Source organism: Nicotiana sylvestris, chromosome 9 (genome assembly GCF_000393655.2).
Source record: "Nicotiana sylvestris chromosome 9, ASM39365v2, whole genome shotgun sequence".
In the NCBI taxonomy this organism is placed as follows: domain Eukaryota; kingdom Viridiplantae; phylum Streptophyta; class Magnoliopsida; order Solanales; family Solanaceae; genus Nicotiana; species Nicotiana sylvestris.
In genome coordinates, this window is record NC_091065.1 from 146,062,273 (window position 1) to 146,079,429 (window position 17,157).

Consider the following 17,157-nt stretch of genomic DNA (forward strand, 5'->3'; position numbering starts at 1 on the left):
AATAAGGCGACTAGGGAATGGAGGCCCTATGTCTAAAAATCTTAAGTCAGGGATTGGAGCCCTAATGTTGGCAAAAAAGGCGACTAGGGAATGGAGGCCCTATGTCACTAAATCTCAATTCAAGGATTGGAGCCCAAATATTGCAAAAAAGAGACTAAGGAATGGAGGTCCTATGTCACCAAAACTCAACTCAGGGATTGGAGCCGTAATGTTGGCAAAATGCAGCTAGGGAATGGAGGCCCTTTGTCTAAAAATCTCAACTCAGGGATTGGAGCCCTAATGTTGGCAAAAAAGGCGACTAGGGAATGGAGGCCCTATGTCTAGAAAATCTGAACTCAGGGATTGGAGCCCTAATATTGGCAAAAAAAGCGACTAGGGAATGGAGGCCCTATGTCAAAAAATCTCAACTCTGGGATTGGAGCCCTAATGTTGGCAAAAAGGCGACTAGGGAATGGAGGCCCTATGTCTAAAAATCTCAACTTAGGGATTGGAGCCATAATGTTGGCAAAAAGGCGACTAGGGAATGGAGGCCCTACGTCTAAAAATCTCAACTCAGGGATTGGAGCCCTAATGTTCGCAAAAGGCGACTAGGGAATAGGGGCCCTATGTCTCAAAAATCTCAACTTAGGGATTGGACCCCTAATGTTGGCAAAAGACGATTAGGGAATGGAGGCCCTATGTCTAAAATCTCAACTCAAGGATTGGAGCCCTAATGTTGGACATAAGGCGACTAGGGAATGGAGGCCCTATGTCTAAAAATCATAAGTCAGGGATTGGAGCCCTAATGTTGGCAAAAAAGGCGACTACGGAATGGAGGCCCTATGTCACTAAATCTCAATTCAGGGATTGGAGCCCAAATATTGCAAAAAAGAGACTAAGGAATGGAGGCCCTATGTCACAAAATCTCAACTCAGGGATTGGAGCCGTAATGTTGGCAAAATGCAGCTAGGGAATGGAGGCCCTTTGTCTAAAAATCTCAACTCAGGGATTGGAGCCCTAATGTTGGCAAAAAAGGCGACTAGGGAATGGAGGCCCTATGTCTAGAAAATCTGAACTCAGGGATTGGAGCCCTAATATTGGCAAAAAAAGTGACTAGGGAATGGAGGCCCTATGTCAAAAAATCTCAACTCAGGGAATGGAGCCCTAATGTTGGCAAAAAGGCAACAAGGGAATGGAGGCCCTATGTCTAAAATCTCAACTCAGGGATTGGAGCCCTAATGTTGGCAAAAAGGTGACTAGGGAAGGAGGCCCTATGTCTAAAAATCCCAAGTCAGGGATTGGAGCCCTAATGTTGCAAAAAAGGCAACTAGGGAATGGAGGCCCTATGTCACAAAATCTCAACTCAGGGATTGGAGTCGTAATGTTGGCTAAAGGCGACTAGGGAATGGATGCCCTTTGTCTAAAAATCTCAACTCAGTGATTGGAGCCCTAATGTTGGCAAAAAAAGCGACAATGGAATGGAGGCCCTATGTCTAAAATATCAACTCAGGGATTGGAGCCCTAATGTTGGCAAAAAAGGCGACTAGGGAATGGAGGCCCTATGTCACTAAATATCAATTCAGGGATTGGAGCCCAAATATTGCAAAAAAGAGACTAAGGAATGGAGGCCCTATGTCACAAAATCTCAACTCAGGGATTGGAGCCGTAATGTTGGCAAAATGCAGCTAGGGAATGGAGGCCCTTTGTCTAAAAATCTCAACTCAGGGATTGGAGCCCTAATGTTGGCAAAAAAGGCGACTAGGGAATGGAGGCCCTATGTCTAGAAAATCTGAACTCAGGGATTGGAGCCCTAATATTGGCAAAAAAAGCGACTAGGGAATGGAGGCCCTATGTCAAAAAATCTCAACTCAGGGAATGGAGCCCTAATGTTTGCAAAAAGGCAACAAGGGAATGGAGGCCCTATGTCTAAAATCTCAACTCAGGGATTGGAGCCCTAATGTTGGCAAAAAGGCGACTAAGGAATGAAGGCCCTATGTATAAAAAATCTCAAGTCAGGGATTGGAGCCCTAATGTTGGAAAAAAGGCGACTAGAGAATGGAGGCCCTATGTCACAAAATCTCAACTCAGGGATTGGCGACTTAATGTTGGCAAAAGCCTACTAGGGAATGGAGGCCCTATGTCTAAAAATCTCAACTCAGGGATTGGAGCCCTAATGTTGGCAAAAAGGCGATTAGGGAATGGAGGCCCTATGTCTAAAATATCAACTCAGGGATTGGAGCCCTACTGTTGGCAAAAAGGCAACTAGGGAATGGAGGCCCTATGTCTAAAAATCTCAAGTCAGGGATTGGAGCCCTAATGTTGGCAAAAGGCGACTAGGGAATAAGGGCCCTATGTCTCAAAAATCTCAACTTAGGGATTGGAGCCCTAATGTTGGCAAAAGACGATTAGGGAATGGAGGCCCTATGTATAAAATCTCAACTCAGGGATTGGAGCCCTAATGTTGGCAATAAGGCGACTAGGGAATGGAGTCCCTATGTCTAAAAATATTAAGTCAGGGATTGGAGCCCTAATGTTGGCAAAAAAGGCGACTAGGGAATGGAGGCCCTATGTCACTAAATCTCAATTCAGGGATTGGAGCCCAAATATTGCAAAAAAGAGACTAAGGAATGGAGGCCCTATGTCACAAAATCTCAACTCAGGGATTGGAGCCACAATGTTGGCAACAAGGCGACTAGGGAATGGAGGCCCTATGTCTAAAAATCTCAACTCAGTGATTGGAGCCCTAATGTTGGCAAAAGGCGACAAGGGAATCGAGGCCCTATGTCTAAAAAATCTCAACTTAGGGATTGGAGCCCTAATGTTGGCAAAAGGCGATTAAGGAATGGAGGCCCTATGTCTAAAATATCAACTCAGGGATTGGAGCCCTAATGTTGGCAAAAAGGAGACTAGGGAATGGAGGCCCTATGTCTAAAATCTCAACTCGGTTATTGGAGCCCTAATGTTGGCAAAAGGTGACTAGGGAATCGAGGCCCTATGTCTAAAAATCTCAACTCAGGGATTGGAGCCCTAATGTTGGCAAAAAGGCGACTAGGGAATGGAGGCCCTATGTCTAAAATATCAACTCAGGGATTGGAGCCCTACTGTTGGCAAAAAGGCAACTAGGGAATGGAGGCCCTATGTCTAAAAATCTCAAGTCAGGGATTGGAGCCCTAATGTTGGCAAAAGGTAACTAGGGAATCGAGGCCCTATGTCTAAAAATCTCAACACAGGGATTGGAGCCCTAATGTTGGCAAAAAGGCGACTAGGGAATGGAGGCACTATGTCTAAAAATCTCAACTCAGGGATTGGAGCCCTAATGTTAGCAAAAAGGCGACTAGGGAATGGATGCCCTATGTCTAAAATCTCAACTCAGGGATTGGAGCCCTAATGTTGCAAAAAGGCGACTAGGGAAGGAGGCCCTATGTCTAAAAATCTCAAGTCAGGGGTTGGAGCCCTAATGTTGGAAAAAAGGCAATTAGGGAATGGAGGCCCTATGTCCTAAAATCTCAACTCAGGGATTGGAGCCGTAACGTTGGCAAAAGGCAACTAGGGAATGGAGGCCCTTTTTTAAAAATCTCAACTCAGGGATTGGAGCCCTAATGTTGGTAAAAAAGGCGACTAGGGAATGGAGGCGCTATGTCTAAAAAATCTCAACTCAGGGATTGGAGCCCTAATGTTGGCAAAAAAGCGACTAGGGAATGGAGGCCCTATGTCTAAAAATCTCAACTCAGTGATTGGAGCCCTAATGTTGACAAAAAGACAACTAGGGAATGGAGGCCCTATGTCTAAAATCTCAACTCAGGGATTGGAGCCCTATTGTTGGCAAAAAGGCGACTAGGGAATGGAGGCCCTATGTCTAAAAATCTCAAGTCAGGGATTGGAGCGCTAATGTTGGAAAAAAAGGCGACTAGAGAATGGAGGCCCTATGTCACAAAATCTCAACTCAGGGATTGGAGCCTTAATGTTGGCAAAAGGCGACTAGGGAATGGAGGCCCTATGTCTAAAAATATCAACTCAGGGATTAGAGCCCTAATGTTGGCAAAAAGGCGACTAGGGAATGGAGGCCCTATGTCTAAAATATCAACTCAAGGATTGGAGCCCTACTGTTGGCAAAAAGGCAACTAGGGAATGGAGGCCCTATGTCAAAAAATCTCTAGTCAGGGATTGGAGCCCTAATGTTGGCAAAAAAGGAGACTAGGGAATGGAGGCCCTATGTCACAGAATCTCAAGTCAGGGATTGGAGCACTAATGTTGGCAAAAGACGACTAGGGAATGGAGACCCTATGTCAAAAAATCTAAACTCAGGGATTGGAGCCCTAATGGTGGCAAAAAGGCGACTAGAGAATGGAGGCCCTATGTCTAAAAATCTCAACTCAGGATTGAAGCCACAATGTTGGAAAAAAGGCGACTAGGGAATGGAGGTCCTATGTCTAAAAATCTCAACTCAGGGATTGGAGCTCTAATGTTGGCAAAAGGCGACTAGGGAATCGAGGACCTATGTCTAAAAAATCTCAACTTAGGGATTGGAGCCCTAATGTTGGCAAAAGGCGATTAAGGAATGGAGGCCCTATGTCTAAAATCTCAACTCAGGGATTGGAGCCCTAATGTTGGCAAAAAGGCGACTAGGGAATGGAGGCCCTATGTCTAAAATCTCAACTCGGGGATTGGAGCCCTAATGTTGGCAAAAGGCGACTAGGGAATCGAGGCCCTATGTCTAAAAAATTTCAACTTAGGGATTGGAGCCCTAATGTTGGCAAAACGCTATTAGGGAATGGAGGCCCTATGTAAAAAATCTCAACTTAGGGATTGGAGCCCTAATGTTGGCAAAAGGCGATTAGGGAATGGAGGCCCTTTGTCTAAAATCTCATATCAAGGATTGGAGCCCTAATGTTGGCAATAAGGCGACTAGGGAATGGAGGCCCTATGTCTAAAAATCTCAAGTCAGGGATAGGAGCCCTAATGCTGGTAATAAGGCGACTAGGGAATGGAGGCCCTATGTCACAAAATCTCAATTCAGGGATTGGAGCCCTAATGTTGCAAAAAGGCGACTATGAAATGGAGGCCCTATGTCTAAAATTCTCAACTTATGAATTGGAGCCCTAATATTGGTTAAAAGGCGACTAGAGAATGTGGCCCTATATCTAAAAATCTCAACTTAGGGATTGGAGACCTAATGTTGGCAAAAGGTGACTAGGGAATCGAGGCCCTATGTCTAAAAAATCTCAACTTAAGGATTGGAACACTAATATTGGCAAAAGGCGATTAGGGAATGGAGGCCCAATGTCTAAAATATCAACTCAGGGATTGAAGCCCTGATGTTGGCTACAAGGCGACTAGGGAATGGAGGCCCTTTGTCTCAAAATCTCAACTCAGTGATTGGATCCCTACTGTTGGCAAAAAGACGACTAGGGAATGGATGACCTATGTCTAAAATCTCAACTAAGGGATTGGAGCCCTAATGTTGGCAAAAAGGCAACTAGGGAATGAAGGCCCAATGTCTAAAAATCTCAAGTCAGGGATTGGAGCCCTAATGTTGGCAAAAAAGGCGACTAGGGAATGGAGGCCCTATGTCTAAAATCTCAACTCAGGGATTGGAGCCCTAATGTTGGCAAAAAGGCTACAAGGGAATGGAGGCCCTATGTCTAAAAATCTCAACTCAGGGATTGGAGCCCTAATAATGGCAAAAGGGCGACTAGGGAATGGAGGCCCTATGTCTAAAATCTCAACTCAGGGATTGGAGCCCTAATGTTGGCAAAAAGGCGACTAGGGAAGGAGGCCCTATGTCTAAAAATCTCAAGTCAGGGATTGGAGCCCTAATGTTGGAAAAAAGGCGACTAGGGAATGTAGGCCCTTTGTCATAAAATCTCAACTCAGGGATAGGAGCCCTAATGTTGGCAAAAAAGGCGACTAGGGAAAGGAGGCCCTATGTCTAAAAAATCTCAACTCAGGGATTGGAGCCCTAATGTTGGCTAAAAAGCGACTAGGGAATGGAAGTCCTTTGTCTAAAAATTTCAACTCAGGGATTGGAGCCCTAATGTTGGCAAAAAGTCAACTAGGGAATGGAGGCCCTATGTCTAAAATCTTAACTCAGGGACAGGACCCCTAATGTTGGGAAAAAGGTGACTAGGGAATGGAGGCCCTATGTCTAAAAGTCTCAAGTCAGGGATTGGAGCCCTAATATTGGAAAAAAAGGCGACTAGAGAATGGAGGCCCTATGTCAAAAAATTTCAACTCAGGGATTGGAGCCCTAATGTTGGCAAAAGGCGACTAGGGAATTGAGTCCCTATGTCTAAAAATCTCAACTAAGGGATTGGAGCCCTAATGTTGGCAAAAAGGCGACTAGGGAATGGAGGCCCTATGTCTAAAATATCAACTTAGGGATTGGAGCCCTACTGTTGGCAAAAAGGCAACTAGGGAATACAGGACCTATGTCTAAAAATCTCTAGTCAGGGATTGGAGCCCTAATGTTGGCAAAAAAGGAGACTAGGGAATGGAGGCCCTATGTCCTAAAATCTCAACTCAGGGATTCGAGCCGTAATGTTGTCAAAAGGCAACTAGGGAATGGAGGCCCTTTTCTAAAAATCTCAACTCAGGGATTGGAGCCCTAATGTTGGTAAAAAAGGCGACTAGGGAATGGAGGCGCTATGTCTAAAAAATCTCAACTCAGGGATAGGAGCCCTAATGTTGGCAAAAAAAGCGACTAGGGAATGGAGGCCCTATGTCTAAAAATCTCAACTCAGGGATTGGAGCCCTAATGTTGACAAAAAGACAACTAGGGAATGGAGGCCCTATGTCTAAAATCTCAACTCAGGGATTGGAGCCCTATTGTTGGCAAAAGGCGACTAGGGAATGGAGGCCCTATGTCTAAAAATCTCAAGTCAGGGATTGGAGCGCTAATGTTGGAAAAAAAGGCGACTAGAGAATGGAGGCCCTATGTAACAAAATCTCAACTCAGGGATTGGAGCCTTAATGTTGGCAAAAGGCGACTAGGGAATGGAGGCCCTATGTCTAAAAACATCAACTCAAGGATTGGAGCCCTAATGTTGGCAAAAAGGCGACTAGGGAATGGAGGCCCTATGTCTAAAATATCAACTCAAGGATTGGAGCCCTACTGTTGGCAAAAAGGCAACTAGGGAATGGAGACCCTATGTCAAAAAGTCTCTAGTCAGGGATTGGAGCCCTAATGTTGGCAAAAAAGGAGACTAGGGAATGGAGGCCCTATGTCATAGAATCTCAAGTCAGGGATTGGAGCCCTAATGTTGGCAAAAGACGACTAGGGAATGGAGACCCTATGTCAAAAAATCTAAACTCAGGGATTGGAGCCCTAATGGTGGCAAAAAGGCGACTAGGGAATGGAGGCCCTATGTCTAAAAATCTCAACTCAGGATTGAAGCCACAATGTTGGAAAAAAGGCGACTAGGGAATGGAGGCCCTATGTCTAAAAATCTCAACTCAGGGATTGGAGCTCTAATGTTGGCAAAAGGCGACTAGGGAATCGAGGACCTATGTCTAAAAAATCTCAACTTAGGGATTGGAGCCCTAATGTTGGCAAAAGGCGATTAAGGAATGGAGGCCCTATGTATAAAATCTCAACTTAGGGATTCGAGCCCTAATGTTGGCAAAATGGCGACTAGGGAATGGAGGCCCTATGTCTAAAATCTCAACTCGGGGATTGGAGCCCTAATGTTGGCAAAAGGCGACTAGGGAATCGAGGCCCTATGTCTAAAAAATCTCAACTTAGGGATTGGAGCCCTAATGTTGGCAAAAGGCGATTAGGGAATGGAGGCCCTATGTAAAAAATCTCAACTTAGGGATTGGAGCCCTAATGTTGGCAAAAGGCGATTAGGGAATGGAGGACCTTTGTCTAAAATCTCAACTCAAGGATTGGAGCCCTAATGTTGGCAATAAGGCGACTAGGGAATGGAGGCCCTATGTCTAAAAATCTCAAGTCAGGGATAGGAGCCCTAATGCTGGCAATAAGGCGACTAGGGAATGGAGGCCCTATGTCACAAAATCTCAATTCAGGGATTGGAGCCCTAATGTTGCAAAAAGGCGACTAAGAAATGGAGGCCCTATGTCTAAAATTCTCAACTTATGAATTGGAGCCCTAATATTGGTTAAAAGGCGACTAGAGAATGTGGCCCTATATCTAAAAATCTCAACTTAGGGATTGGAGACCTAATGTTGGCAAAAGGTGACTAGGGAATCGAGGCCCTATGTCTAAAAAATCTCAACTTAGGGATTGGAACCCTAATATTGGCAAAAGGCGATTAGGGAATGGAGGCCCTATGTCTAAAATCTCAACTCAGGGATTGAAGCCCTGATGTTGGCTACAAGGCGACTAGGGAATGGAGGCCCTTTGTCTAAAAATCTCAACTCAATGATTGGATCCCTACTGTTGGCAAAAAGACGACTAGGGAATGGAGGACCTATGTCTAAAATCTCAACTCAGGGATTGGAGCCCTAATGTTGGCAAAAAGGCGACTAGGGAATGGAGGCCCTATGTCTAAAATATCAACTCAAGGATTGGAGCCCTACTGTTGGCAAAAAGGCAACTAGGGAATGGAGGCCCTATGTCAAAAAGTCTCTAGTCAGGGATTGGAGCCCTAATGTTGGCAAAAAAGGAGACTAGGGAATGGAGGCCCTATGTCATAGAATCTCAAGTCAGGGATTGGAGCCCTAATGTTGGCAAAAGACGACTAGGGAATGGAGACCCTATGTCAAAAAATCTAAACTCAGGGATTGGAGCCCTAATGGTGGCAAAAAGGCGACTAGGGAATGGAGGCCCTATGTCTAAAAATCTCAACTCAGGATTGAAGCCACAATGTTGGAAAAAAGGCGACTAGGGAATGGAGGCCCTATGTCTAAAAATCTCAACTCAGGGATTGGAGCTCTAATGTTGGCAAAAGGCGACTAGGGAATCGAGGACCTATGTCTAAAAAATCTCAACTTAGGGATTGGAGCCCTATTGTTGGCAAAAGGCGATTAAGGAATGGAGGCCCTATGTATAAAATCTCAACTTAGGGATTCGAGCCCTAATGTTGGCAAAAAGGCGACTAGGGAATGGAGGCCCTATGTCTAAAATCTCAACTCGGGGATTGGAGCCCTAATGTTGGCAAAAGGCGACTAGGGAATCGAGGCCCTATGTCTAAAAAATCTCAACTTAGGGATTGGAGCCCTAATGTTGGCAAAAGGCGATTAGGGAATGGAGGCCCTATGTAAAAAATCTCAACTTAGGGATTGGAGCCCTAATGTTGGCAAAAGGCGATTAGGGAATGGAGGACCTTTGTCTAAAATCTCAACTCAAGGATTGGAGCCCTAATGTTGGCAATAAGGCGACTAGGGAATGGAGGCCCTATGTCTAAAAATCTCAAGTCAGGGATAGGAGCCCTAATGCTGGCAATAAGGCGACTAGGGAATGGAGGCCCTATGTCACAAAATCTCAATTCAGGGATTGGAGCCCTAATGTTGCAAAAAGGCGACTAAGAAATGGAGGCCCTATGTCTAAAATTCTCAACTTATGAATTGGAGCCCTAATATTGGTTAAAAGGCGACTAGAGAATGTGGCCCTATATCTAAAAATCTCAACTTAGGGATTGGAGACCTAATGTTGGCAAAAGGTGACTAGGGAATCGAGGCCCTATGTCTAAAAAATCTCAACTTAGGGATTGGAACCCTAATATTGGCAAAAGGCGATTAGGGAATGGAGGCCCTATGTCTAAAATCTCAACTCAGGGATTGAAGCCCTGATGTTGGCTACAAGGCGACTAGGGAATGGAGGCCCTTTGTCTAAAAATCTCAACTCAGTGATTGGATCCCTACTGTTGGCAAAAAGACGACTAGGGAATGGAGGACCTATGTCTAAAATCTCAACTCAGGGATTGGAGCCCTAATGTTGGCAAAAAGGCGACTAGGGAATGGAGGCCCTATGTCTAAAATATCAACTCAAGGATTGGAGCCCTACTGTTGGCAAAAAGGCAACTAGGGAATGGAGGCCCTATGTCAAAAAGTCTCTAGTCAGGGATTGGAGCCCTAATGTTGGCAAAAAAGGAGACTAGGGAATGGAGGCCCTATGTCATAGAATCTCAAGTCAGGGATTGGAGCCCTAATGTTGGCAAAAGACGACTAGGGAATGGAGACCCTATGTCAAAAAATCTAAACTCAGGGATTGGAGCCCTAATGGTGGCAAAAAGGCGACTAGGGAATGGAGGCCCTATGTCTAAAAATCTCAACTCAGGATTGAAGCCACAATGTTGGAAAAAAGGCGACTAGGGAATGGAGGCCCTATGTCTAAAAATCTCAACTCAGGGATTGGAGCTCTAATGTTGGCAAAAGGCGACTAGGGAATCGAGGACCTATGTCTAAAAAATCTCAACTTAGGGATTGGAGCCCTAATGTTGGCAAAAGGCGATTAAGGAATGGAGGCCCTATGTATAAAATCTCAACTTAGGGATTCGAGCCCTAATGTTGGCAAAATGGCGACTAGGGAATGGAGGCCCTATGTCTAAAATCTCAACTCGGGGATTGGAGCCCTAATGTTGGCAAAAGGCGACTAGGGAATCGAGGCCCTATGTCTAAAAAATCTCAACTTAGGGATTGGAGCCCTAATGTTGGCAAAAGGCGATTAGGGAATGGAGGCCCTATGTAAAAAATCTCAACTTAGGGATTGGAGCCCTAATGTTGGCAAAAGGCGATTAGGGAATGGAGGACCTTTGTCTAAAATCTCAACTCAAGGATTGGAGCCCTAATGTTGGCAATAAGGCGACTAGGGAATGGAGGCCCTATGTCTAAAAATCTCAAGTCAGGGATAGGAGCCCTAATGCTGGCAATAAGGCGACTAGGGAATGGAGGCCCTATGTCACAAAATCTCAATTCAGGGATTGGAGCCCTAATGTTGCAAAAAGGCGACTAATAAATGGAGGCCCTATGTCTAAAATTCTCAACTTATGAATTGGAGCCCTAATATTGGTTAAAAGGCGACTAGAGAATGTGGCCCTATATCTAAAAATCTCAACTTAGGGATTGGAGACCTAATGTTGGCAAAAGGTGACTAGGGAATCGAGGCCCTATGTCTAAAAAATCTCAACTTAGGGATTGGAACCCTAATATTGGCAAAAGGCGATTAGGGAATGGAGGCCCTATGTCTAAAATCTCAACTCAGGGATTGAAGCCCTGATGTTGGCTACAAGGCGACTAGGGAATGGAGGCCCTTTGTCTAAAAATCTCAACTCAATGATTGGATCCCTACTGTTGGCAAAAAGACGACTAGGGAATGGAGGACCTATGTCTAAAATCTCAACTCAGGGATTGGAGCCCTAATGTTGGCAAAAAGGCGACTAGGGAATGGAGGCCCTATGTCTAAAATATCAACTCAAGGATTGGAGCCCTAATGTTGGCAAAAAAGGCGACTAGGGAATGGAGGCCCTATGTCTAAAATCTCAACTCAGGGATTGGAGCCCTAATGTTGGCAAAAAGGCTACTAGGGAATGGAGGCCCTATGTCTAAAAAATCTCAACTCAGGGATTGGAGCCCTAATGTTGGCTAAAAAGCGACTAGGGAATGGAAGCCCTATGTCTAAAAATCTCAACTCAGGGATTGTAGCCCTAATGTTGGCAAAAAGTCAACTAGGGAATGGAGGCCCTATGTCTAAAATCTTAACTCAGGGACAGGAGCCCTAATGTTGGCAAAAAGGTGACTAGGGAATGGAGGCCCTATGTCTAAAAGTCTCAAGTCAGGGATTGGAGCCCTAATATTGGAAAAAAAGGCGACTAGAGAATGGAGGCCCTATGTCACAAAATTTCAACTCAGGGATTGGAGCCCTAATGTTGGCAAAAGGCGACTAGGGAATGGAGGCCCTATGTCTAAAAATCTCAACTCAGGGATTGGAACCCTAATGTTGGCAAAAAGGCGACTAGGGAATGGAGGCCCTATTTCTAAAATATCAACTCAGGGATTGGAGCCCTACTGTTGGCAAAAAGGCAACTAGGGAATACAGGACCTATGTCTAAAAATCTCTAGTCAGGGATTGAAGCCCTAATGTTGGCAAAAAAGGAGACTAGGGAATGTAGGCTCTATGTTACAGAATCTCAAGTCAGGGATTGGAGCCCTAACGTTGGCAAAAGAAAACTAGGGAATGGAGACTCTATGTCTAAAAATCTAAACTCAGGAGATTGGATCCCTAATGGTGGCCAAAAGGCGACTAGGGAATGGAGGCCCTATGTCTAAAAATCTCAACTCAGGGATTGGATCCATAATGTTGGCAAAAGGCGACTAGGGAATGGAGGCCCTATGTCTAAAAAATCTCAACTTAGAGATTGGAGCCTTAATGTTGGCAAAAGGTGATTAGGGAATGGAGGCCCTATGTCTAAAATCTCAACTCAGGGATTGGAGCCCTAATGTTGGCTAAAAGGCAACTAAAGAATGGAGGCCCTATGTCTAAAAATCTCAAGTCAGGGATTGGAGACCTAATGTTGGAAAAAAGGTGAATAGGGAATGGAGGCCCTATGTCACAAAATCTCAACTCAGGGATTGGAGCCCTAATATTGGTAAAAAGGCGTCTAGGGAATGTGGCCCTATGTCTAAAAATCTCAACTCAGGGATTGGATTCCTAATGTTGGCAAAAGGCGACTAGGGAATCGAGGCCCTATGTCTAAAAAATCTCAACTTAGGGATTGGAGCCCTAATGTTAGCAAAGGGGATTAGGGAATGAAGGCCCTATGTCTAAAATCTCAACTCAGGGATTGGAGCACTAATGTTGGCAAAAAAAGGCGACTAGGGAATGGAGGCCCTTTGTCTAAAAATCTCAACTCAGGGATCGGAGCCCTAATGTTAGCAAAAAAGGCGACTACAGAATGGAGGCCCTATGTCTAAAAAATCTAAACGTAGGGATTTGATCCCTAATGTTTGCAAAAAGACGACTAGGGAATGGAGGCCCTATGTCTAAAATCTCAACTCAGAGATTGAAGCCCTAATGTTGGCAAAAAGGCGACTAGGGAATGGAGGCCCTATGTCTAAAATCACAAGTCAGGGATTGGATCCCTAATGTTAGCAAAAAAGGCGACTAGGGAATGGAGGACCTATGTCACAAAATCTTAACTCAGGGATTGGAGCTCTAATGTTTGCAAAAGACGACTAGGGAATGGAGGCCCTATGTCTAAAAATCATAACTCTGGGATTGGAGCCCTAATGTTGGCAAAAAGGCGACTAGGGAATGGAGGCCCTATGTCAACAACTCTCAACTCAGGGATTGGAGCCCTAATGTTGGCAAAATGGCGACTAGGGAATGGAGGCCCTATGTCTCAAAATCTCAACTCAGGGATTGGAGCCCTAATGTTGACAAAAAAGGCGACTAGGGAATGGAGGCCCTATGTCTCAAAATCTCAACTCAGGGATTGGAGCCCTAATGTTGGCAAAAAGGCGACTAGGGAATAGAGTTCCTATGTCTACAATATCAACTTAGGGATTGGAGCCATAATGTTGGCAGAAGGTGACTAGGGAATGGAGGCCCTATGTCTAAAAATCTCAACTTAGGGATTGGAGTCCTAATGTTGGCAGAAGGCGTAAAAGATTGAGATTGGGGATTCTGAACTATCATTTTGTTCTGATTTTTTTCTTTTCTTCTCTCTTCTTTTGTTTTTGTTTTTCATTCCCTTTTTCATTTCATTTTATTTCAATAAAATGCAGCAAGAATTTTGGAGGAAAACTTCCCTTTTGGATTGATTGTTACTGCAAAGCTGTTTATAGCATTTTGCGCAGTTTTCTTTTGGCTGCACCTGCTTTTGCACGGTTGCCTTGGGCTGCACCTGTTTCAATTTTAAACAAAGAAAAATTGTTAGTTTGAAATGGTGGTTGGTTTTGTGGCCTTGATTGTCACGATTACTCGATCTCGGCCTGAACCTTTGTTGAGAATTTCAGCTGCTTGGTGGTTTTCTGAAGATTGATCTATCTTTCAAACTGAGGAGCTCAACTTTTCAAAATTTCTCCTAACGGCTTATAGGCTTTGGCCCTTTCATTTTATTCTGCCTCTAGGGGCTTTGGCTTGGGATTTCTTTTCATTTTCAATAAACTCCGATTTCAAAGCATCAGTTATCATGGCGAGTCAGGATTGACTTGATGCACCCGCTGAGGCTGGGTACTTTTATTTGGACTTGGCTTTTATTAAGCAGAACCCTGTAAAACCAATCTTGCCACCTTTTCTTTGAAAGGGATTCAAGGAAAAGTAAACAAAGGACAAGAAAATTAATTTAAGGAGAAGTGTCCCTTTCGGGGAAGAAAAAAAAGGACTTATTTGGGATGCATGCAGACTTCAATAGACATGACATGCTCCTTGGACTGGATACCTGATCCGCACAACTAATCCGACTTCTCACATACCCATTGCGACCCGTGTTTCAAAACCGAGAAAAATTTCCAGGACTCTTTCAATAACAATGGTGGTAGAGGGGTTTCTTCTCTTCGATCAACGACGCCCTTTGTGGGTTTTTTCCAATTGACCTCTCTCATTTCTCTTCTCTCCATCGCCTTATAGTGCTCTTTACGAGTTTTCACTAACAAGACTCTCTCATTTTTAATTTCTCTACTTACCATCGCCTTACGGTGCCCGTAGGTTTTCACCAATAAGACTCTCTCATTTCATTTCTTATCATGACTGCATCGGATCCAAACAACTGCATTCTCTGATTTTGAAAACCTTTCACCGATTGATCGGAAGGACTTGAACAAGGTTTGGGTAAAATGAATCTGAATGGGATTACAACTTTGGAACCATTCAGCTGGGGCCGAACCATTATAACATCTGCCCATGTTTCACTTTTTGGGGAAAGTTGGATTTTTGTTTTGGTGTGATTGAACCCCAGAGAGAGGCTGCCTACGTATCCTTTCGGAATCAAGTCGAACGTGGTTCAAGGAAACATTTTTTTTTCGAGTTCCAAAGAGGGTAATGAAAGAAAGGTAACCGGCTCAAAGGGTTAGCAAAAGGATTGGAGTGTTTGGGGTAGCGAGAATGAAAGTCTTCGTCATCCCAATTGGATAGTGCTATTGCTGCATAAGGACTAGACATAGTACCTTTTGACCGCGTCTACATTCACAGCTGCCTCGGGGTCGTTTCCTTCGATTATCTCCCATATATAACGCTCCTCTTGGTAATATCTTTTGGATAATGTATGGGCCTTTCCGTTAGGAGAAAATTTTCCCTTTGCTTCCTGATGATGAGGAAGAATACGCCTTAAAACAAGTTGTCCCACTTCAAAATTTCTGGGCTGTACATTCTTGTTGTAGGAACGGGCCATTCTTTGTTGGTACAACTTCCCGTGGCAAACTACGGCCATTCGCTTTTCATCAATCAGGGTTAACTATTCCAAACGGGCTTTGACCTACTCACTGTCTTCAATTTTAGCTTCAACAATGATCCGGAGAGAAGGGATTTCAACTTCCGCGGGTATTACGGCTTCGGTCCCATAAACCAAAAGGTACGGGGTTGCTCCGACCGATGTGCGCACAGTAGTGCGATACCCCAATAATGCAAATGGCAACTTTTCATGCCACTGCCTGGAACTTTGAATCATCTTTCTCAAAATCTTTTTGATGTTCTTGTTTTCTACTTTGACGGCACCATTGGCTTTAGGGCGATAGGGAGTAGAATTTCGGTGCGTTATCTTGAATTGTTCACATATCTCCCCCATCAAATGACTATTCAAGTTTGCAGCATTTTCTGTGATAATAGTTGCAGGGATACCGAAACGGCAGATAAGATTGGAGTGCACAAAATCTACCACAACTTTCTTGGTGATAGATTTGAGAGTGATTGCTTCAACCCATTTAGTAAAATAGTCAATGGCGACCAGTATGAATCTATGCCCATTTGAGGCTTTTGGCTCGATTGGCCCAATGATGTCCATGACCTAGGCAACAAATGGCCAAGGCGCTGACATGGGATGAAGTTATGTGGGAGGTGCATGAATCAAATCACCGTGCACCTGACACTGATGACACTTTCGAACAAAACTGAAGCAGTCTCTTTCCATGGTCATCCAGTTGTAGCCTGCTCGGTGGATTTTCTTTGACAAAACATACCCGTTCATGTGGGGTCCGCACACTCCTGCGTGCACTTCATACATGATTCTTCCAGTCTCTTCGGCGTCAACACATCTTAACAAGTTGAGGTCCGGGGTCCTTTTGTACAAGACATCACCACTCAAAAAGAAACCACTTGCATGCCGTCTAATGGTTCTCTTTTTCTCTCCACTGGCTTGCTCGGGGTATTCTTTGGTTTTCAAGAATCTTTTGATGTCATGATACCATGGATGAATATTTGGTTCTGCCTCAACCGTATTACAGTAGCCATGCCTTTCCTTGATTTGGATTTCCAAGGGATCAATGTGGGCATTGCCTGGGTATGGCAGCATCGAGGCCAAAGTAGCAAGCATATCAGCCAGTTCGTTATGGCAATGAGGGATGTACCTGAACTCTATTGACGTGAATCTCTTGCGAAGATCTTTCACATGTTGCCTATAAGGAATAAGCTTGACATCTCGGGTTTCCCATTCTCCTTGAGCTTGTTGGATAATCAGATCCGAGTATCTCATGATTAAATCTTGGTCGATTGCCATGTTCATACCCATAATACAGGTTTCATACTCGGTGGTGTTGTTTGTGCAGAAAAACCGAAGCCTAGCTGTGGCCGGATAATGCTGACCAGTGGGTGAGATCAAGATTGCCCCAATTCCAACACCCTTTGCGTTTACTGCACCATCGAAGAACATTTTCCAAGCATTGGTGTCTTCAGATATTGCCTCAACTGAATTTACCTCTTTATCCGGGAAGTAAGTGTTCGAAGGTTGGTATTCATCATCGACCGTATTTTCAGCCAAATGATCTGCTAACGCCTGGGTTTTCATTGCAGTGCGAGTGACATAGACTATGTCAAATTTCGTGAGCAGGATCTGCCACTTCGCTAACCTCCCAGTAGGCATTGGCTTCTGGAATATGTATTTTAAAGGATCCAACCTGGTTATGAGGTAAGTGGTGTAGGCTTGCAAATAATGCCTCAGCTTTTGAGCGACCCAAGTTAAAGCGCAGCAAGTTCTTTCCAGTAAAGTGTACTTGGCTTAATAACTAGTAAACTTCTTGCTCAAATAGTAAATGGCCTGCTCTCTCTTTCCGGTCACATCATGTTGCCCG

General features: G+C 44.4%; 1 protein-coding gene across 1 annotated transcript; it reads right to left on the reverse strand.

The window, feature by feature from the left end:
- Positions 1 to 13,648: 13,648 nt before the first annotated feature.
- LOC138878380 (uncharacterized) lies at positions 13,649 to 16,949 on the reverse strand. The gene is made up of 2 exons (XM_070158049.1): positions 16,276 to 16,949; positions 13,649 to 13,781 (listed from the first exon to the last, which is right to left on the reverse strand). The coding sequence occupies exons 1-2, from the start codon at positions 16,947 to 16,949 to the stop codon at positions 13,649 to 13,651; spliced, it is 807 nt and encodes a 268-aa protein (XP_070014150.1).
- Between the last annotated feature and the right edge of the window lie 208 nt (positions 16,950 to 17,157).